At 45.1% G+C, this 21,464-nt stretch overlaps 2 protein-coding genes across 4 annotated transcripts in view; both read left to right on the forward strand.

Moving 5' to 3' along the window:
• The window catches only part of LOC117503934 (plexin-B2-like), a 119,721-nt gene that overhangs the window by 70,034 nt on the left and 28,223 nt on the right, over positions 1-21,464 (forward strand). For all 3 annotated transcript variants that reach the window (XM_034163236.1, XM_034163237.1, XM_034163238.1), the window contains exons 4-11: positions 15,166-15,671; positions 15,785-16,111; positions 16,272-16,419; positions 16,954-17,099; positions 17,181-17,360; positions 17,448-17,576; positions 19,813-19,913; positions 20,316-20,442. In XM_034163236.1, coding sequence (XP_034019127.1) covers positions 15,171-15,671; positions 15,785-16,111; positions 16,272-16,419; positions 16,954-17,099; positions 17,181-17,360; positions 17,448-17,576; positions 19,813-19,913; positions 20,316-20,442 — 1,659 coding nt within the window. In that variant the 5' untranslated portion in view covers positions 15,166-15,170. The remainder of the gene's footprint in view (positions 1-15,165; positions 15,672-15,784; positions 16,112-16,271; positions 16,420-16,953; positions 17,100-17,180; positions 17,361-17,447; positions 17,577-19,812; positions 19,914-20,315; positions 20,443-21,464) is intronic.
• The window catches only part of mdm2 (MDM2 proto-oncogene), a 387,699-nt gene continuing 380,125 nt past the window's right edge, over positions 13,891-21,464 (forward strand). The window contains exon 1 of the mRNA XM_034163253.1: positions 13,891-13,902. The gene's annotated coding sequence lies outside the window, so the exon portion shown is untranslated. The remainder of the gene's footprint in view (positions 13,903-21,464) is intronic.

The following is a 21,464-nucleotide window of genomic DNA, read 5'->3' on the forward strand; positions in this document are numbered from 1 at the left end:
AAAACGGATGGCTCTGTGGATCCGGGACCATCGTGTGCACTTTCTCTGGTTATCACAAGAGCTGGACATCAACCATTTTCCGGCAGATTTCACTTTTAACAAGAGATTTTGTCATGGAAAGCCGAGCGGAGGCTTCGCGCGTCACGACCGATTTGCTGATGGAGCGAGACAAATGAACACCTCCGTTTTGGTCTCACAGGATGGCTTTGAGATGGCGTTCAGACAGCTGTCGGTGGTTTTTCCATCGAGTGATTATCCGAGAAATTGTGGATGTGCCTGGACATGCCAGAACATGTCCTGTGAGGCTTCATCACGGTGTTGCTGTGTGCCATGCTGCACCGCCGCAACGCGCGAAGCCTCTGTTCCTCTTTCCATGACAAAAACTCCTGTAACAGTGGAATGTGCCATTTCCAAACTGGACGCCGTGTTTTATCCGGGACGTCGTCTGACTAGCACAGGAATTGTGAAAAGACGTGGACATCAGCACTTTTTCGGCACATTGAGACAGACGTGCGGAGGAATTCCGCGTGTCGTTGGCGGTGCCACATGGCGCAAAGCAAGGCCGTTGATGAAGCCTCACGGGACATGTTCTGGCATGTCCAGGCACATCCAACATTTCTCGGATGAATCACTCGATGGAAAAAACCACCGATAGCTGTCTGAAGCCATCTCAAAGCCGTCCTGTGAGACCAAAACGGAGTGTTCATTTGTCTCGCTTCATCAGCAAATCGGTCGTGACGCACGAAGCCTCCGCTCGGCTTTCCATGACAATTAACTCTTGTTAAAAGTGAAATCTGCTGGAAAATGGTTGCTGTCCAGCTCTTGTGATAACCAGAGAAAGTGCACACGATGGGTCCCGTATCCACAGAGCCATCCGTTTACGAAATGATCCGGTGGTTTGTGGCTCTCGATGGCGGCACGGAGCGCGGCGCGCCGAGCGTCCTTAAAGCTGTAGTAACAGTCCTTATTCTCTGTGAAGCCCGTAAAATTTTCACCGAAAGCCAGATAAATTTTTCTAATGGTTTCCAGCTGCCAGTCTCTAACAGTTTCTGAAAAAATTCTGATGGAAAAAAAGCCCAAATCATTCCGCCATTTCCTGACAATGAAAATCTGCCGAGGGGGTGGACCACTCCTCACTCAAAGCCTGCTCACAGGCGAATGACGCAACCGACAGGCATGGAAAACTCACGCATGCACACGAGGGTTCAGCTTGTCTGACGCAATCACACGTGATTCAAATCCATATGGTTTTTGAAAAAAATAATAAGGTCGGATACTTTTCTAATAGACCTCGTACACCGCTCTCATCTCCCGCCACATCATTGACGAAGACAAGTTATATTAAAAAAAAAAAGCCCATCTGCTTCACTTCATATTCTCAGTCGGATCGTTCCCATAATCCGTCTTTGAGTTCTGATTATTAAAAAGATGCCCATCTCATTTGTTTACAGGTCACAGAACATGGAACTCGCCAGGCTGTGAAACCACAATTGATCCGTGATGTTTGTGTTCGTTTAACCTTCTGTGAGATTACTGGGTGTGAGAGTTCCCTTTGGACTCGCGGTGTGGGTGCCATAGTTATGGAAATGGATACGAGGACTCGTGTAGATCTTCCAGTGCTGGAAAAGGAGGATTTTTTATTGGGTGATGTTGTTAAGAAGACGGCCTGTCAGACCGTCCAGTTTATTCCTGGATTCCATATCATGAAGCACATGAGTCTACATCTCTGCTGGGACAGGACACCAGTGCATCACAGGTTACTAAGCCCGCCTACTGCCGGTCCCCATTTACAGCACAGACCTGGAACCAAACTTGGACATCCAACCCCTGTCCCACTGATCCACACCATCTTAGACATCAACAAACCAGCATAAATGTAACAATCATAGACTTCAGTGACATCGTGGAAGGTGGCTGGTCAGGAAGTAGCTCTGTTGACCCACAAAAATCCACTTATCTCGCTTCAGAAACTTTTTTGGGAAAACGCTTTAATCCCAGCAGGACAGCAGTTCTGTACTCACTCTATCATCTGTAGATAACAAGCTTGATGACTAATGACGGACCAGGTTTGAGCGTCTGGCTTCCTCACCAGTTCAAGGCAAACCAGACTCTGTGTCAACAGCATATGAAGATAGATCGCCCCCTGCAGGTCTGGATGACCACATGACTTAATCTAAAAAAAAAAAAGAACTTGTGGAAGCGCCTGCAATGGTTTTGTTTTGCTGAGCGGTCCAGGTGTGTGTCTGTGTTCTCAGGTTTGCTCCAAGGCCAGACTCTGATGTTGTCCTGAGCGTTGTTGTCTTTGCTGGTGGTGTGTCCTCCCCGGGGACGGCTGCACTGACTATTTTTGGTTTAGTGCAGCATTCTGTGTGACCTCTCAGATATCGCTGTGCCAGAATCCCACATCAGTTCATATTTTATTCATAATTTGTGGGGAGCGTGTTTTTTTTTTTTTTTTTCTCTCTCTCTCTCTCAGAAGCCTGAAGCTTGTGCTCGGGGGTCACGGTGTCAGATTCACACTCGCCGTCTCCTGTCACCGTGTTTGACGTTTAATGTTCACACTCCCGCTGTTTAGAAGAATCCTTACTGATCGTCTCCGCACGACAACAAATTAAAGTTTTTCACTGACCTTCATTCAGGCACTTCCTCTCAAACCTCCTGACAGTCTGATCGTGGACGAGTTTTTGTTGGGTAGCGTTTGTATTTACACACAGAAAAAACTAAAAGTTTAAAAGCCTTATTTTCTTTACTACAAAATTATCTATTCTCTTTTTCCTCTCTGTCCTGGTCTGTGTCTCTCGCTCTCTCTGTCTCGGTTTGTGTCTCTCGCTCTCTCTGTCTCTGTCCTAGTCTGTGTCTCTCGCTCTCTCTGTCTCTGTCCTGGTCTGTGTCTCTTGTTCTCTCTGTCTCGGTCTGTGTCTCTCGCCCTCTCTGTCTCTGTCATGGTCTGTGTCCCTCACTCTCCCTGTCCCGGTCTGTCTCTCTTGCTCTCTCTGTCTCTGTATGTCTCTCTTGCTCTCTCTGTATCTGTATGTGTCTCTTGTTCTCTCTGTCTCTGTCCTGGTTTCTGTCCCTCGCTCTCTCTGTCTCGGTCTGTCTCTCTCGCTCTCTCTGTCTCTGTCCTGGTCTGTGTCCCTCGCTCTCTCTGTCCTGATCTTGTCCCTCGCTCTCTGCCTCTGTCCTGGTCTGTGTCCCTCGCTCTCTGCCTCTGTCCTGGTCTGTGTCCCTCGCTCTCTGCCTCTGTCCCTGGTCTGTGTCCCTCGCTCTCTGCCTCTGTCCTTGTCTCTGTCCCTCGCTCTCTCCTCTCTCTCTCTCTCTCTCTGTCTCGGTCTGTGTCTCTCGCCCTCTCTGTCTCTGTCATGGTCGTGTCCCTCACTCTCCCTGTCCCGGTCTGTCTCTCTTGCTCTCTCTGTCTCTGTATGTCCTCTCTTGCTCTCTCTGTATCTGTATGTGTCTCTTGTTCTCTCTGTCTCTGTCCTGGTTTCTGTCCCTCGCTCTCTCTGTCTCGGTCTGTCTCTCTCGCTCTCTCTGTCTCTGTCCTGGTCTGTGTCCCTCACTCTCTCTGTCCTGATCTGTGTCCCTCGCTCTCTGCCTCTGTCCTGGTCTGTGTCCCTCGCTCTCTGCCTCTGTCCTGATCTGTGTCCCTCGCTCTCTGCCTCTGTCCTGATCTGTGTCCCTCGCTCTCTGCCTCTGTCCTTGTCTGTGTCCCTCGCTCTCTCTCTCTCTCTCTCTCTGTCTGTCCCGGTCTGTGTCTCTCACTCTCTGTCTCTCTCTCTCTGTCTCGGTCTGTCTCTCTCTCACTCTTTCTCTTGTGCTGTGTGTGTGTGTGTGTGTGTGTGTGTATGTGTGTGTCTGTCTGTCTGTCTGTCTCCGTGCAGTCAGTGAAATAATTCATCACTTCATATTGTAACCACAGATTAGCGGTGCTTGGTTAAAAATCACAGTCTGTGCGGTCAGATATCGCGTCTCTTCCCGGCTCACACTCATCTTACAGAAAAGTGGTACCTGCAGCCGTGAAGTGCTCCATAATTTGCGTCTTTTCTCACATTATCGTCCTTCACAGCAGCTCTTTGATAATTACTAGGACTGTGTAATAACTGCAGAGTCCACAGTATGATCCTTTGCTGGATCCGCACCTGTGTCTGGTCCATAACCACTCCTCACTATCAGATTTTGGACAAGCCCTGTCCGTGATCATGCACATGCACTCTGTTCGTTCACTTGTCTGTTCTTATGATCCAACTCTAGAGGAGGGAAATTAACTTGAACCTTTTGAAGTGTTTGGTGACATAAGGATGCCCTGTTTAGGATGTGATGTCTCCCTTTTATTACAAACTCCAGAGCGTTATTCTAAAACGCCGGTGTTGCAGCGGTTTCTAAATGTTTAACAGTTTTTTCCAATACCATCCCCAGTCAACATTCTATCCATTCTTTATTTCTGCTTTTAATTTTCCCATTGTGTAGTATATTTTGTCCCGTGTTTTCCAGTATGTTTGGTTTCTTGTTTCTCCCCGTGGTTGCTAGCTTATCTTGCTAGTTGATGCTGTTGTGAAGGTACAGGTGGGCGGAGTGAACTGATGAGCGCACATGTTGAGTGTTTAGCAGGATGTAATTTTCTAGAATCCATCCAGCATGTGGCAGGGCACGTCTGAGATATTACACAGGAAAAACAAGTTGTTGTTTAATTGTAGCATCATCAGTTTACTCAGTTTGAGTTGTGTGGTGGTAAAATCATATTTGACCAGGGTCTACTTAAAAAGGTGGTACCTGGTCTTATTCCAAGGGGACCAAGTAGCACAGTCTACTACTAAAGGACCAAACATTTGACCCAAATGATATTTTTGTAAGTTAAGGGTGATTTATGTGCTTATGACCCAAGCAGATGGTCACCCGTTTGAGTCTGGTCTACTTGTGGTTTTCTTCCTCAAATCATCAGAGTGAGTTTTTTCCTTACCATTGTCGCCTGTGTGCTTGCTCTAGGATTGCTAAGGTTAGACCTTACTTGTATAAGCGCCTTGAGGCAACTTTGTTGTGGTTTGGTGCTATATAAACTAAATAAATTGAAATTACATTGAAATTTAAATGAAGTTGTTCATCTTATTTGCTGTGACACTGACGACTGACTCGTGGGTTAGTGGCACCAGCGTGTCTCACAACCACAACCCAACTCTAATCATCACGCCACTCGAATAAATGCTTTGGGACCTCAGCAGTCAAAGGTACTGATAGCTCTGATGTTAGCATGTTGGTAATAAAGTGTACCAATTTGCATTCTGAAACGTAAACACATTTCTAACCAATGTTTGTTCCTGTTTCATTAATTGAGATTTATCCAGTACCGAAAGCAGCATCTTTGCATTGCCAGTGATCTAAATTAATCAACAGAAATTAATAATTTTTCTTCTGTGTTTTCGTCCACTCTGTGTGAATATCTGCCTTTAAATATCAGGATTCTCTCATTCTTGCTAAATGGATCAAACACTTTGATGCTTTAAACTCGATGCTTTACAATTTAACTCTGTGTCTTCTGGCTGCACGGAGCAATCCGACTCCATCTCTCCCACGTCACTACAGAAACACGGTCGGCCTTCTTGACTGGCGCCGTCATCCTGCTTTGCTTTCTGTTCATGCAGATTTATATTATTATATTTATATTAGCTGAGATTTAATTCTACTGAACTGAGGTTCAACTAACCGGGAACTCGCCGCAGCGCAAGAAGACCACCACAGGGTCCGCTACGGCAGCAGGACCCGATCAGCGACGGGTTCGTCTCTCAGAGCAGCTCGCAGCTCCAAAGCAACAAAGTGGTTTCAAGATCCTCAACCTCTATTTTTATGTTATTATTAACCAAAAAAAAACAAAAAAACAATAATTCTCCTTTCTCACTGTCATGTCACTAATTCAGACTGGACTTGATGAAATTGTTTATATTACTTTAGGTTGGTTAATAACTTAACGGCTTAGCTGGGAATGTCCACCACCATCAAGACGAACACGTCAGCTCAGGACTTGAGCACGTCTGCGTATTATGACATATATTCTTAAAAGGGAGGCGAAACGTGCTGGAGGTCATCCTCAGTCCACCACACATGCATGGAAACATGTTTTGTCAGCAGATAAAACGACACACACGGAGCCACAGATGTGTGTCGGATCTGATCCGGTCTCACCTCAGCTGTTATAATCCTGCAGACTGAAATCCTGCTCACCTGCCCAGTTTTTATTTTTTATTTATTTATTTATTTTTTTTTTGTACTCTTCAAAGATGAGTTTTTTCCGTCCAATTCTCTCATTCTTGTTTAATTTTGTTTGGCCCTCCTGCTGACGGGACGGCGGTTTAATTTTCCCTGTGAAGACAAGCTGTAAATCTGTTGGAACTTCTGTTCAGACGTTCTGACAGTCCAGCAGGCGCTCGCCTCCGTCTCCAGCTGAAATGCAGCATCAGACACCCCGGGTGACGCTCGGTCCTCAGCTGTGGGGTCGTATTGATCTGTGACGGCTCCAGGTCCACTCTGATGGACTTCCCGGGGGTCGTGCTGAACAGCTCCAGTCCTCACAGCTTCAGTTTACCTCGGTGGTCTTCGTGGTAGAAGTGAAACATACCGTTATGAGACCAGTTCTTCACGTTCGTACTCGCTCTGCCGGCCTGACCTCAAGGACCAAAAACTAATTTTCTTCTGAGATTATTTTTGTTTCTATTTGGTTTGTAGGAGTTGATCGGCTGTGGGAGAGGAGCTGGGCTGAACAATATATATACAGGTGATAAACTGATATTGGCTTGAGCTGGGGAGTAACCTGCAGTGGACTTGAATCACATCCAGGGGGAGTTGTAGACTCTCATCCACTTCACGCTACAGCACTGGTCCAGTGGCCTAAAGTTGACTTTGTAAGGATCACTGTTTCTGGTTTGGTATCTGGTATTTGGCGCCGTATGTGAAGGTGTTGTGGTTTCTACCCCACCACTTCGGGATGGGTGCTGTGTACTTTTTGGACTGGGAACAAGGCTGACGGGCTGATGTCTCAGCTGCCCTGCAGCCTTGAAAATATATATATATTTTTTTAATCCAAGTAGGTTAAATCGGGAGAGATGAAGCTTTTCTGGATGGAAGTGAGAAATCCTCAAGGAACGAAACAAGTCCATTTGACCTGACTCAACCTGCTTGGATCCCATGACCTGGATGACTGGGACTCTCCACAGATGTGTTCTTTTAACTGGTGTAAGGGGTAATTTGCTTGAAGTACACAAAAATAATCGAAATATGACTAAGGAACAACTTTGCGCCACTCCTGCACAGTAGCCCAAAGTCGCGGAAAAAAAGCAAGATGATGTTAATGAATTTGCTTCTGTTCACGTTCGGATGTCGTTTGTGAGACGCTTGATGGCTAATCTTCATACTCACCTTCTTCACTGCCACTTTTGTCTAATTGGGTTTGTGTCACCTTGACGACTGTCCAGGTTATTTGACTAATTAAATGGTGCACGACCTCACGTGCAGCCTGAAGTCTTTCAGCCGCATCTCGTCATTAGCCTCAGTGCTCCTCCTCGTCAGTTCCACTCAAACCATTTAATTAGGATGACTTCATTCAGTACGTCTCACCTCACCTTTTATTTATATATATATATATATATATATATATATATATATGTGTAAAAGGAATCAAAACCCTTTAGAGGATGATTTGGGGCAGACACCAAAATATCTAATTGTCTTCACCCAAAGACGTGCAAAATTGTGACTTGTTGTCTTTTACTTTCCTCATATAATGCTGTAACTAATGAGTCCAATTACAAGGTGATTTATAATCCAATTCTCTACATACCTCCTGGTTTTCTAGAAATGATTAGATCGGAAAGTTTAATTACCGTTCAGGATGTGAGGCTATAAATGTAAATGTTTGGGAGCGACGGTCCATGTTGGGTAATGAACGGATTCAACTGAAGATTATCTCAACAAGGAGCACTCGGAGAGTCTTAAATGTTTGACTCCCAGTCCTACAAATTAATTCTTTTATATCTGCTCCTGTGTGGCCTTGAGATGTAATGAAATGAGCCAATTTATTGTTGACGAACATGTCATCGTCAAGCCTTCTGCTGTGTTTATTCCATTTTTGCTCCAAACTGGTTGAGTTTAAAAGTTGACTTTGAGTTTGACCTTTCAAGATCAACTGACGTCAAGATCATGTGACCAATAGACAGACGATATATGAATTCATATTAGTGTTTAATAGTAACTGTAGATGGATCTTTAACCAGTTCCTCATAATTTACATTGGTCTCAGATTTTGACATCGGCCTGTGACCTTGACATCATTCCACCAAGTTTGCACCAAACTGGACCAAAACTCTTTTAGCTATATTGTTAGCACAGAGATGGACCCACAGGACTGTAAACGGTACCCCCTGCTTTGGGTTGCGCCCCTCACCGGTGTACAGATGTCAGTGCCGGCCTCCCAGAAGACACACAGTTCAAACACTTTGACAAAATATAAAACTTAATGTTAGATTTTTCTTCAGCTCTGATTAACATCCAGAAAATATGTAGAATTAAGTACCTGTACTGTTTATATAACTGTGTGTACATATTTACTCATGTTTACCCGTTTCATCGTGTCTAAAAAAGATTATTTCTGCACCTGGCGTCAGCACCACCGGTGTCAGGTTGCACCAGACCCCTATACCTGTCCTTAGCAGCTGTTCTACTGGCCACTGGTATAGGCCGGGCCCTTCGACACTACCAAATGTCCTCTGAGACCTGGCTCCAGGAACTGACCCCGGTATCAGATGCATCCCAAACGGGGCTTGGAGTTGCTTTCGGAGACCCTACTGGATGATGGCAATGACTAAGGCTCATGGGCAGACAAATCCCTCCGCCATGATGAGTGGTTAATCTTTTACATCTTAAGCCAGTTGAGATGTTTCAAGTGTCCCCCCCCTCTTGTCGGTTTTCTGGCAGGTCCAGCTGGGGAAGACCCGTAGTAGTCCCTGAACATGATAATGGGATTATTTATGCCGCCTGTTCTGGAAATGTCTTTGGATTCAGTAGGAGGAGTTGGAGGATGTGGTTGGGGAGAAGGTCGTCTGAGGTGATGTGAGCCGGCCCGTGAGGACCAGCGAATGATGGATGGTTAAAGAAGGTCTTTCCGCCACAGGGTCGAATCCTTTTAGATTAAAGCAGCATTCAGAGCTTTTTGAACACTGTGACAGTGCGCCACGGTCTACGGTTTGTCATTGACCGTGGGTAACCTCTTTGTTGCTGTGAGCGATCTGGATGTTTTGATAGTTAGTTCCTTGTGACAGGAATGCGTCAGTAGGAACAGCTCTTGTTCTTTATGATCATCCTTTAAGTGTTTTGGCAGAAAAAGCCTGACGGGTCGAACTGCAGATCAGGGTGTTGGTTTTTTCAAGTTGCAAGATGGAAAAAATTTGGTTACTTGTAGATGCACAAGATAATTAAAAACATGAGGTAGGTCTGTGGGTGTGCGAGGATTGATGTCCGGCTCCTCAGAGTACGTCGTCGTCTGTTAATGGTAGGCCGCGTGAGAATAGAAAGTGGTTGTTAATCGCTCCCTTCAATGCAGGAGACACAGCCACTAAATCGCATTTGCATAACACAGAATTAATCTGCACATTTACCACCATGAAATGGAATGTTGTTCTTTTCACTTCATCCCTCGTTACTCGTGTTTAGTTTGGCACCAAACTTTGGACGCCTCAATGTGGAATCGGATTGACTTAAGAAAATTGACTTCTTCAGGCAGCTTTGGGTTTCAGCGCGTGTGGAAAGTAAATTTACAGATGGTTTTGTGATTGGTATTCCGTCACAGGGAGCGCGACTCCTCCTTTGTTTACTTTTCTTCTTGTTTTTGGGAGAATTATGTTGTTTTGGTTTAGTGTGGACATTTGTCGGCGCGTGACGATTGTAGAAAATGTTTCCAAAAGTGTGGTTTCAGTATGTCAACCTTCAAAAACAGCAAATACAAAATCTTTTTCTTCTTTTTACTGGATGTCATATTGGGGAAAAAGTAAGTTAGTCAGTCAGTGAGTTGATCAATAAAGAAATGTAGTTGTCACCTGTTTACCCCAGTGGTAGTGTAGGGTACTGCAATCACTCGTCTGGTTGTCTGTGTGAAAGATTACCCAGAAACATGTGAACGTGAAACTAAATTTCCAGGATATCACCACAACCAATAGAACGAGGGAGGTGACATCACGGAAAGGTTGCTCCATAGTCAGAAAACTCAACGTGCATTGAGCCTCCAGCGGCTTTGCTTTGAATAAATTACTCCTGTCCTTTATCTAAGAGACAACAAATTGCAAAGTCCTTTGAAGTGTAGCGATCAGTTTATCAGACTGCGGGACTCGGCAAAACACTTAACACCTGCCTACAGTTCTTAAGCTGCCTTGACACTTGCACGACTTTGACCCACGCACTTGCACGCATTCTGCCATGCAGGAGAGTAAACTTGTTGCAAACCACTGTAAACTGTGCACGGCTTCGTACAATGTTCAAAGTCTCTGTCACTTATTAATTACATGAACTTCACGTGAACATTGTGCAAACAATTTAAAAAAAAACACTGCATGAGTGATTGCATTAGCGCACCGCATCACAGCGCAGCTCAGCTGATCGATTATAACGAGATGTTAAATCTATCATAAACATACTTTTCAGCTGCTCATAAGAAGGAATGAACATGCAACTGTTTTACCAAGTCATTGCAATATACATATTACAAATAGTCACCTATTAGGCGCTTCCAAATACATTTGCCACCTCATGCAGTGCGAGAGAGAGAGAGAGAGAGGAGAGGAGAAACTCTAGGTGAAACGGTCTTCTGTGATTCTGGAAGCATTAGAGGTGTTTTCATCAGCAAAATTCTGAGAGAAAATGATTAATCCGCTATGAAATAATTATTTTACAAAGTGCAGCATCCAGCTGGAAACACAGAGGGTGGGATCGTCACAATGAAGTGGGCGAGAGTGCGGAGCCAAAATGCGTGCAAGTGTCAAGGCACCTTTACGGTAATGGTACAACCTCAGCTTTGTCAAAAAACAAAATAAATAAACTAGGCCATCAGCATTGTGGAGCTGCTGTCGTTTTATTTATTGTCAGAACTTCAGGATGTTTCCATTGATTTTTATTTATTTATCTATTTTTTGTAAATAGATGTGTTGCTCGTCTTGATGTTCCAGCCTTGGTATCATGGTTGTCTTTTCGCTGTCCCTGTGACTCTGTCCAACACTGCTCGTCTTGAGAGTCCCGGCAATACGTTAACAAATGGTACTCTACATTTACATAATTTTGGGACTAATCCTCTGGGTAACGTTCACAAACTCTTAACAGTCGCAGAGTCTTTTATGTGCTTCAGCAATTTTTAGGGTTTATTTTCCTTTGTATGATGACACGGTTTGAATTTTACTTTGAAGGGCTCCAGAAGCATCCGTGCGTTAGTTGCTGCCAAGAGCGTGGGAGTGGTGTTGTTCAAGTGGCCCGACCTTACGATGGTTAAAATATCTCTGATGATGTGCTTCCGGCCTTCTGGCAGATCCTGAGCTTTTCCCTCTGGAACTCGTTTTTGTTGACGGCCATTATTTAACGTTTTGCTCTGCAGATCCGGAGCTCCCTCACGTTGCTTTGGGAATCATATCCAGTGTTCCGGATGAGCTCTGCTTCAGGCTTCATCATTACCACCAATGAGAACTCGATTTCCCCCCTAGGTTCCTCTGATCACAACACTCCTGTCCCTCCCAGGTTTGGACGGTCAGGTTCATCGCTCCTCTGGTGTGATGTAGGGAATGTCTGATGATGCCTGAACACAGCAAGGAATGTAAATGAGGATCCCACCCCTGCCCCCTCCCCTTCTTAGTGAAACTTTCAGCCTTGAAAAGTGAACCTTTGTTCTCCCTGGAAATGGAAAAATAAAAACATTTTTAAGATTGATGCAAGCTTTAACATTAAGCATCTTTTTCTGCCGGAGAAGTATCGTGAAGATTCCTAAAGAAAGGAAGTTGAATACAAAGTCCCGCTTTCTCGATGTGAAGGTGAGAAGTGCCGTGTTAACGACACTGAGAAAATTATTTAAATCAGTTACAATGTGTTCTATCAAACAGCTTTTCCGTTTATCCCAGTTGTTCCGTTTGACAGTCTGATCAGTGTTAATTATTTTTGTTTGAATAAAGTTGCAGCTCCAGATTTGGAGATTTATCATCACTTCGTGTTTCTAGTGTTGGATACATCCTAAAACTGACCTGTGGAGCGCTGACTCGAACCCTGAGCAGCATAACAAACTATATTTGACTCTGTGAAAAGGTCGGGACAGGTCTGGAAATGTGTGCCGGTCTGTTGCCAGGTTCACCATCTCACAAAATGGACAAAGTGAAGGAAAAGTCACCACAGCCATCCTCTAGAACAAGTTCAGATTACCGCGTTGTAGATTCCATCTGGGAACAAGGTCCATGCAGGAGATGTTCCCTCATTAGGTGCATCAGTGATGGATGTGGGTCAAGGTTCAGATCGGGTTCGCCCCAGGGAGCTCATGTGTCAGAAAACCAGTTCTGTTGGAACTCGTTCCCACGTGTGAGACTGTAACGACACAGAGAGAGATACAATCAGTCAGGTCTTATTCTCCTGACCAGAGCTCCTACAGACATTCCTGGATTTAGTTTCATGAGAAGGTTTGAAGTAGACGGGCCAGTGCTCCTTCAATCAGGGTTTTAATGAGTCACAGGCAGTTGTTCTGACTTTTCCATTACACCATTTGTATTTTAACAACCTTGTGGATGCTAACATGATCTCACGGGCAGGAACAGGGAAGGTTTTACATGGTACCATGCCCACACAGACTTGATGTTTTTCAGGTTGTCCTTCAGCCCGTGCCAAACTTTAAACAGGTACTCAAACATGCTGCGTTCTGGCAGGCAGTACGTCGGGTTTGTAATCCAACAGAATCACAGTGTCGTTTTTTTTTTTTTTTTTTTTTTTTTGTCACCAGGGTGTTCACAAACCTTTAGTTGGTACCTGGTGAAATTTACAATATGGTCCACCTCTGGTGCAGCATCACCTGCAGTCGGTACAGGACGCGCCAACGACTACGCCAGTCTGATATCCCGGTTGTAGTTTCCATCATTTCCTTCATTGATGCAACACTGTGAACCTTTGACGTCTGGTGAGGTCAGGATCCTCAGCCACAACTCTGTGGAGCTGCATCCTTATTGACAACCCTGCAGGCCAACCAGAATCTACCTACAGAGTTATGGAATAATAAGTCCAGCAGAAGCCTGATGCCCACCGGGTCAGTGCTTATGGTCAGATACTGCACATGAGAGTCTACGACTCCATCACAGGTTGCTTTTCCAGCCAGGATCTGTACCCATCTACACCTGGGTGGACTGGGATGGTGCAGATGAAGAGTCTTGTCAGAGGACATGTATAGAGTGAGTGACTGGGAATCAAACCCAGGTCTACATGTTGGTAGCTCCACTCCCATCCCACAGAGCGCCCTGCTCTGCAGTGTGGAATATAGTCCACGAGACGAGCCTGGAATACACCTGGAGTATAAAACTGATTTGTTCAGTTTAACTCCGGGTATAGTCTGGACAGGGGAGGTTATTAGAAACAGAATTGCCCTTGAAGACCATATTTCTCGTTGATGTTCCACTAGTGCACCAATGACTTAAAGAACTCCGTTGCTTAGTGTTATTTTCTGGAACAGTTGTCCCATTGACTTGTATAGATTAACTTCCCAAATTCAGTTTTCCAAAAACGATATGGAGCAAATGAAGCAGTCATGGGTTTTATTCTAGGTTACTGGACTTGCGTCAGAAATAGGACCTGGTTGTTTTTCACTTTTCTAACACCTACTTCGATCCCACCCAGGCCCGTTTTTGCATCGACTCCTTTGTGTGTTTAACTTTATAGTGAGTGTTGAACTAACTCGGGGAGGGTAGCGTCATGGACTCATTAGACGGGCTCTGGGTGTTGCTGCGGCTGCAGGCCCCAGCGGTAATTAAACGCTCCTGTCCACACTAATGGGCACAGAAACTCGCCGTGTCACACAGCTAATTGCTGCACTCTGTTTTTCCACACGCAGACTCTCAGATAATCTAATCTGGCTCGGGATCTCTCACTTTCAGGCCCCTCACCTCCACCTGCTCATCCTTCTCCCTCCCTCTTGCTCCTCGGTGCGCGATGCAGCGGGATTAAGGAGCGACGCCTCGTTATAGGTTTTCGTTGGCGTTTGTGCTGTGGTCATCACTCAGCTTGGAAGGAACATGTCAACCTGCAAAGTTCTGCTTTGTTCAGAAAACCAACAGGTTTTTTTTTATTCTTCTCCGGTTATGAATCCATTTTCATACAGAATTTAAAAAATTGAAATTAAAAACTACTCTTCTAGTCCGGCCCAGTTTGTTTGTGGGGGGGATTTTTCGTGGGGGGGCATTCTTTATGTCCACAAAATGAATAATCTGTTTTATCGTGTTGAATTTTGCTCTTGATTACGATCTGGGAGCATCTTGGCCTCAGCTGGAAAAGTTGTCTGTGTTGGACCGGCGTCCCTCCAAGGGGAGTGGTCGACTCTCATCCGCTTGATGCTATGGAATCTGCAGATAAGCACCAACAGGCCTCAGGGCCTATATAGGACTTAGTACTACTACAGTTACGACTACTACTACTACTGTTACTACTTTCTTTCTTCTTTGCCACAGCTTCGACAGCAAGGGGGGGGACTTGAGGTGAGAGGGCGTGGCATTTAATAAAGTAAGACATCACAGAACAATAAAATATTCCTCGGATCAGGATCTGTTCCGTCAGCGTGGTTGAATTAATGAAGCGGATCTTTGTGTCAAACGAGTGGTTACTCAGGTGAGGAGGCTCGGTGCGTTATGTGGCGCGTTTCTCTGTGCGTGATCCAGCATGCAGGCGCCTCGCTGTCAAGGACACCAGCGGCTACAGAAGACTGAGGACACGCCCACATATCACCTGGCTGCAGCAGCTCGATGGTTACTGTGGCTGTCTGACTGGGTGGTTGCCATCCAGGTTCTGTGGTGTGGTGGATTTTGCACCGTTCAACCTGATTTGATGTTTTTGTCATTTCTGCTTGTTTTACATTATTTATGTTACAAATAATTTAATTGGACGCGTCCTCTTGTTCTTCTTTCCTGTCAGACACGATGGCGTGGCGGCGGGCATGGTGGTCTGCTCTGCTCACGCTGGCAGCCACGTACCTCGACCTCTCCTTGGAGTTCACCTCGGACACACTGATCAACAACGTGGTGGCGGACTCTCGTACGGGTCGGCTGTACGTTGGCGCCGTCAACGCCCTGTACCAGCTGGACTCCGATCTCCGTGTAGAGTCCCGCGCCAAGACGGGACCCAAACTGGATAATCGGCAGTGCACGCCACCCATCACCGGAACCTGCGAGAAACCAGTGGACACGGACAACCATAACAAGCTCCTCTTGGTCCACGGCGCCAAGGACACCCTGGTGGTTTGTGGCAGCATCTTCAGAGGAATCTGCTCGCTGAGGAACCTGAGCAGTGTGGAGGACCAGCTGTACTTCAGCGACACCAAAGGAGAGAAGTCGTACGTGGCGAGTGCCGAGGAGGGCGTGTCCGTGGTGGGCGTCATGTCCTATTTCTTCAAGGACAATAAGAATTTCACTGTGTTCCTGGTGAGCAGATAAAAGTGTCTTGTGGCTTCCCTCACTTTGATTAATTTAAGAATCCTTGCGCTATGAAACCAGCAGACATTGCATTGCAGCTTCTTTGGCGTCTGTGTTGCCAGGTTGGTAAAGGTTACGGCAGCTACGACAGCACCAAGCTGATCTCCACACGCATCCTGCAGGACTACGGCGACTGGGTGGTTTTCGACAGCATCATCGAGGCCTCGGCGGTCCAGGCCAACCCCTTCGTCCTGCGTTATCTCCACGACTTCCGCTTCACTTTCAAAGACGGCGGCTATGTCTACTTCCTGTTCTCTCGGACACTGGGTTTGCAGGACAACAAAAACTACACCTTCATCTCCAGGATGTGCGAGAACGATCATAACTATTACTCCTACACCGAGCTGCAGCTCAACTGCAGCCACGCCAACAAGTACAACAAAGTTCAGGTAATGACGGCAGAAACACACAGCAAAACTTTATACTTTGTCTCAGCGTGTAACCATTTTTTTAAAACCTTGTCTTGACCTGAGAAAAACTTCATAATTTGGATTAAATATAACTGTGCGATACTTTTTCAATGTATGACCTTTGACCTCTGTTTTCCAGGCTGCTTATGTAGTGCCACCCGGTGATGTTTTGGCCAAGATCATGAGCGAAATCTACCCATGTGTCACCTTGTCAGAAGATCCAGCTTCTGACCAGATGCTGTTTGTCACCTTCACTTCTGACGAGGATCCGCCCACATCGGCCATGTGTACGTATCTGCACGCTCCACCCTGTTCATCCGTTAGTTACGGCTTAGTTCCTGGATTCCAGAAACATCTTATTAAACTGTGGAGCAGCACTGCACCAGAGTTTGTCTGTGATTGATCAGGTGTGTGAGATTTAACAACAAAATCCTGCACGAAATTCACTCTGAGAAGTTGGGAAAAAAAAGCTTCACTCATATTTGAGTGTATAAAAAATAATAATCAAACATCTTAATTTTTTATGCAGATATTGAACCAACACCCACTTGGGTTGTTGTTTTTTTGTTTTTGTTTTTTTTTTAAACACTAATTGTGGTTTCTGCGTGCTCATTGGACAATCTGCGCCTCTTAATCGAAATCAAAGCTTCACTGAATTCTGCAAATTTGCAACGTGATTTTTATTTTTTTTCTCCCTCTACGTTTACTTTTTCTTGTTTTGGCAGCGTGAACGTTGGCTCCCGTTTGTCGCTTGTACGTTTGTGAAATTGAGTAAAGGAAGCTGCGGGCAGCTGCAGGTGGCGCTGTGCTCCTGTTTGCAGGTGTGTACCCTCTGTGCGCCATTAACCAGCGGCTGGTGGAGATCATAGGAGCCTGCTACAGCGACGGCGGCAACATCAACAACAAGGTGGCCGTGTACTCGCCGTACTCCTCCAAGTCTGAGAAACTGTGCAGCAGCAACAGTCAGGTGAGGAGGAGCAGGAAACCAAACGGGTTCATCGTCCATAACGATGATCAAACTAAATCTTCTCTTTTTCTTCTTGGTCAGAAAAACAGGGCGGTTAGATACAAGTGTGGTGCAGAGTTCCTGCCCTCCCCGTTGGCCAGTAAGGCCGAATTCGCCTTAGCAGCAATGCATGCCTTGATCCATAAAGGTCCTATGACGGCGGTGGCTGTGGCTGTTGAACTGGGGCACACGGTGGCGTTCCTGGGCATGGCCTCCGGAGAGGTAACGCCGATGCTGCGTAACTGAACATGCAAGTAAAACTGCTCCAGAATCAGATTTGTTTTTGTTTGGGGTTTTTTGTTGCTTTAGGTGCTGAAAGTGCATCTGTCTGCACACCCCGAGGTCTACGGACGAATCCCCAACGACGGCACCAAGGTCAACAAAAACCTGATGTTCGATTCCCGCCTGCAGTACCTGTACGTCACCACCGAGAAAAAGGTCAGGTTTCACAAAAAGTGCCCAAATATGGCATAAAGTCAAATAACTACAAATCTAAAGGGGAACAAAATGTTGTAAAGGTTTTATTTTTTTTTTCAACAAATATTTTATGAATGTTCTTATATTAAAATACATTCGTTTGTTTGTTTGTTGTACATTTATTCTTATTTGTTCATTTTTAAATTACATTTTATTATATTTACACAAGGCCATCAAATATGGCCATCAGATATTGCAAAGACTTTGCGTCCATCCGTCCATCCGTCCGTCTGTCTGTCTGTGCTCAACATAAGTCCAGTCCTCTTACTGCCAGTCTTTAAATTCACAGGGAACATTCCTGGGACACCGTGGACCTTGGACAAGTTCAAAGTTGGCTAACCTGGACCTATTTTAAGAGCTTAAAAAGTCACATTCTGTTTCTTTCGGTTTCTTTTTTTTTTTTTTTTTTTTTTTGAGGAGTGGGGGGGTGACAGCCAATCAGAGTAGACTGGCACCGTGACATCAGTGGCTGGTAGCTAGCTACAAACTCTTTCATTTGTGTGTAAATATGACCTCTGTCATATATTATGTAAATGCTAGTGAAAAATAAAACTGAAAACCCTGTTTTTGGAAACCAAATAACACCTCTGGAGTGATTTACAAGACATTTTGCGGACTTTAGCGTGCATGATAACTCAAAGCTAACTTCCGCTCTTGTATGAGGGGAAGTTAGATACAGATACAAGGGGCATGATACAGGGTGTGATACATAAACAGACATGCAATAAGATATTTATCATATATTACAACAAAAATAAAGAACAAGAACCATATAATTATTGTCAAAGAAAGAACAAGGAGCCCTCTCTTCTCCTTCTTGGTTCCACTCAGCCATTCAATGAGCACGTTCACATCGCGTTCTGTTTTCCTGGTGGTGTTCTTGTTTTTATGTCTCTCTATAGAGTCGTGTGTCCTCTTCACTAACTTCTTGGTGTCTCACTAACTTCAGTGTGAGACTCAAGTTGTAGAATTTTCCCTGGTGAGGAGGATAAAACTCTCTCACCTTGATCAGACATCTTGGTTGAATAAAATGTTCTGGATCCTGTATCAGGATCCTGCAGTTGTCACCAGGGTAACACAAAATGGGGGCATGTCATTGGTGGGGCTGAGAAATGGGAGCTCACGATTTTATATCGCCGTTTTAAGATTTGAATCACCCTTTGATTTATCAGCCCTATTTTTTCTTGTATCTCATGAGCGCTGGTTTACGAGTATAGGGCAGATTTTTGTTGTAATATGTGGTGTGTGTGTGTGTGTGTGTGTGTACACACACACTTTGTACTGGGATACCAATTAAACAACAAATATAAAGAAGATATTGCTCATACGGCCGAGGGTATTTCAGCTTTGCATTATTTAAAAAAAAAATTTATTTCAAACCTAAAGTCTGTGTCTATATCTTTCATGTTTCGGCTCATTAAAGCTTCTTTCATTTATTCCCTCGATCGTATTTGATCAGTTATCAGCAAGAACCACAAACACTGACAAATGCATCTGCTGTCTTTCATTGATCTCTTCGCTTCTTCTTCCTGTCCTCTTCTCCGTGCTTCCTTTCCTCTGTCCTTTCCTCCTGAGGTCACCCTCGTTCTCTCCTACCCCGCCGAAATTGTCGTTATTGATTTAGAAATGAATTAATTTGAACACACTTCAGGACAACGTTTCACTTTGATTAAGTCAAGTGACGACACTTCATCTTGTCGCATCTGCTAATTAAAATTTATTGTCTCGGCCTCTCCGTGTCGGCGAGGACAATTATTCCTGGAGCTGCTTCGGGGACTCGGCGATGGCATCGATCCAAAACTTTCTCTGAACATGTTGGTCGAAGTAAAGAGGCACACAAAGAGAATCTCGTTAAACTGCTGTGTGCGGTTTAACGAGCGAGTCATGTTCAGCGAGGAGGTCATCGAGATCAGAGGAGTGTGTTAAAAATGACATTTTTGGAGTTCAATCAGCTGTTCTCTATGTGCACTGACTACACACAAATGTCAGAGGTCAGGGTTTTCTTGTTTTATGAGGTGCAGTTTTTGCAACATACCATAAACAGTGTGTCTTGTTTGTTTTTTCAATATTCTAATAAAATTTGGTGTTGCCGGGTTAGATTGTCGGTTTTCCCTCAGATGTTGAGTAGGAACTGTGAGTTTCCAGTTTCAGTGCAGCTGAATTGACTCTGACGTGCGATGATGTGTCGTTGGTGCAGATCACAAAGGTTCCGGTTCAGGCGTGCCACCTGAAGGCCGACTGTGGCTCCTGCGTCTCCATGAGGGATCCGTACTGCGGCTGGTGCGTCCTGGAGGGACGGTGAGTCTCCTCCTGAGCTGTGGACTGAAGCTCAGGTTCTAAAACATGTTCATTGACTGAGGGGTTATTGGTTTGATCCCCAACTACTACTGACCTTATGCAGAAGTGCCTTTGAGAAACAAACTGAACCCCATTTTATTCCAGTTTTAAGTGCAGACTGATTAAAAACGGCTCCAAATGATGCGTTTGTGTTCTGCAGTGAGGAGACGACTGTAATCATGTTGAGAACATAAGAAAAAGAATTACCCATAATGCACTCTGTGAAAACGATCAGGAGTGTGTTTGGGTGGGCTGGTTATCTTCCTAGGTGGTTGCTATCCAGGAAGCAGGGCGGTGATCTTGAGTGACCGTGCCGACATCAAGATTGTTGGATTAAAGAGTTTTGTGTTGGTTGGCTCACAGGTGCACCAGGAAGCAGGACTGTGATAGGTCGGCGGAGGAGAACGCCTGGCTGTGGTCGCCCAATCAGACGTGTCCCGAGATACAGGCCTTCAGCCCGCCGCATATCAGCTGTAAGAAGACCCAGCAGGTACCGGGTGAACCATCGGAAAGGGGTTTTTATTTTATTTTATTTTATTTTTGTTGAGCTCTGCTTAATTCAAAGCCGTGAGCGTGGTAGCCAGCGGCTCCCCGTCTGCGCCCTCAGCAGCCTTTCAAACTCCACCCTGAACTCTGCTGTGCAGACCCGCAGGGTTCCCGTGTTTAGGACTTACTGAGGCAATAAATAAATAAAGTGCCGTGACACATTCTGTGGACTTTTTTTTTTTTTGCTGATTTCTTTAGAAAGCAGGAAGTTTGATCGAAGGTGAAGTGCTGCTTCTGACAAAAACCACAAATCACTGTCAGTTGCACGTGAAACGACCAGTCACCTCCTGAGCAAAGAGTGTCCATAAGTTTACATACATGCCCCGTCCAACAGACATTTCATAAACTAAAACAACAGTTTGGTTCATGAGTCTTAATTTATTTTGGATTTTATTAACTTGACACAGGGTCAAAAAATACACATCCACCTACTTAACAACGGCTTGATTGACAGCAGACACTGAATTGACCAATGGGAACATCCACAAAAGCAGTGTTTGCATCGGTACGCCTGTTAAAGTTGTGTGTGAGGTCCAAACGAAAGGCTGCGCATTCTGTGGTCAGTGAACATATTTAAACAGGGGTTTGTTTCTTTGTTTCCATTTTTTTATGATTTGCCTCCAAAACACCCATCAATAATGAATGGGATAAACCAAACCCTTTTCCCGCTGTGCTGACCTTTGCACTCAGGGACTTGGACACGCCCCAAATGGGTTTGTGTTGGTTCGTGGATCCTCAGGATACAGCTCTGGGTGGGTAAGCTACAAGAGACAGAGGCAAAGCGACGAGCTGTCATTTTCAGTTAGTGTTACAGTGACAACTCACAAGTGCTCACTTTGCCACCAGCTAGGCGGGGCCAAAATAGGTGAATAGTGTATTATATGCAAATGTTGTGCAACGCAACCCAGTGGCTGCCAATAAGAGTGAAGGCAGCATGACGTACATTGGGCGCTCACACGAACAAAA

Source organism: Thalassophryne amazonica, chromosome 22, assembly GCF_902500255.1.
Source record: "Thalassophryne amazonica chromosome 22, fThaAma1.1, whole genome shotgun sequence".
In the NCBI taxonomy this organism is placed as follows: Eukaryota; Metazoa; Chordata; class Actinopteri; order Batrachoidiformes; family Batrachoididae; genus Thalassophryne; species Thalassophryne amazonica.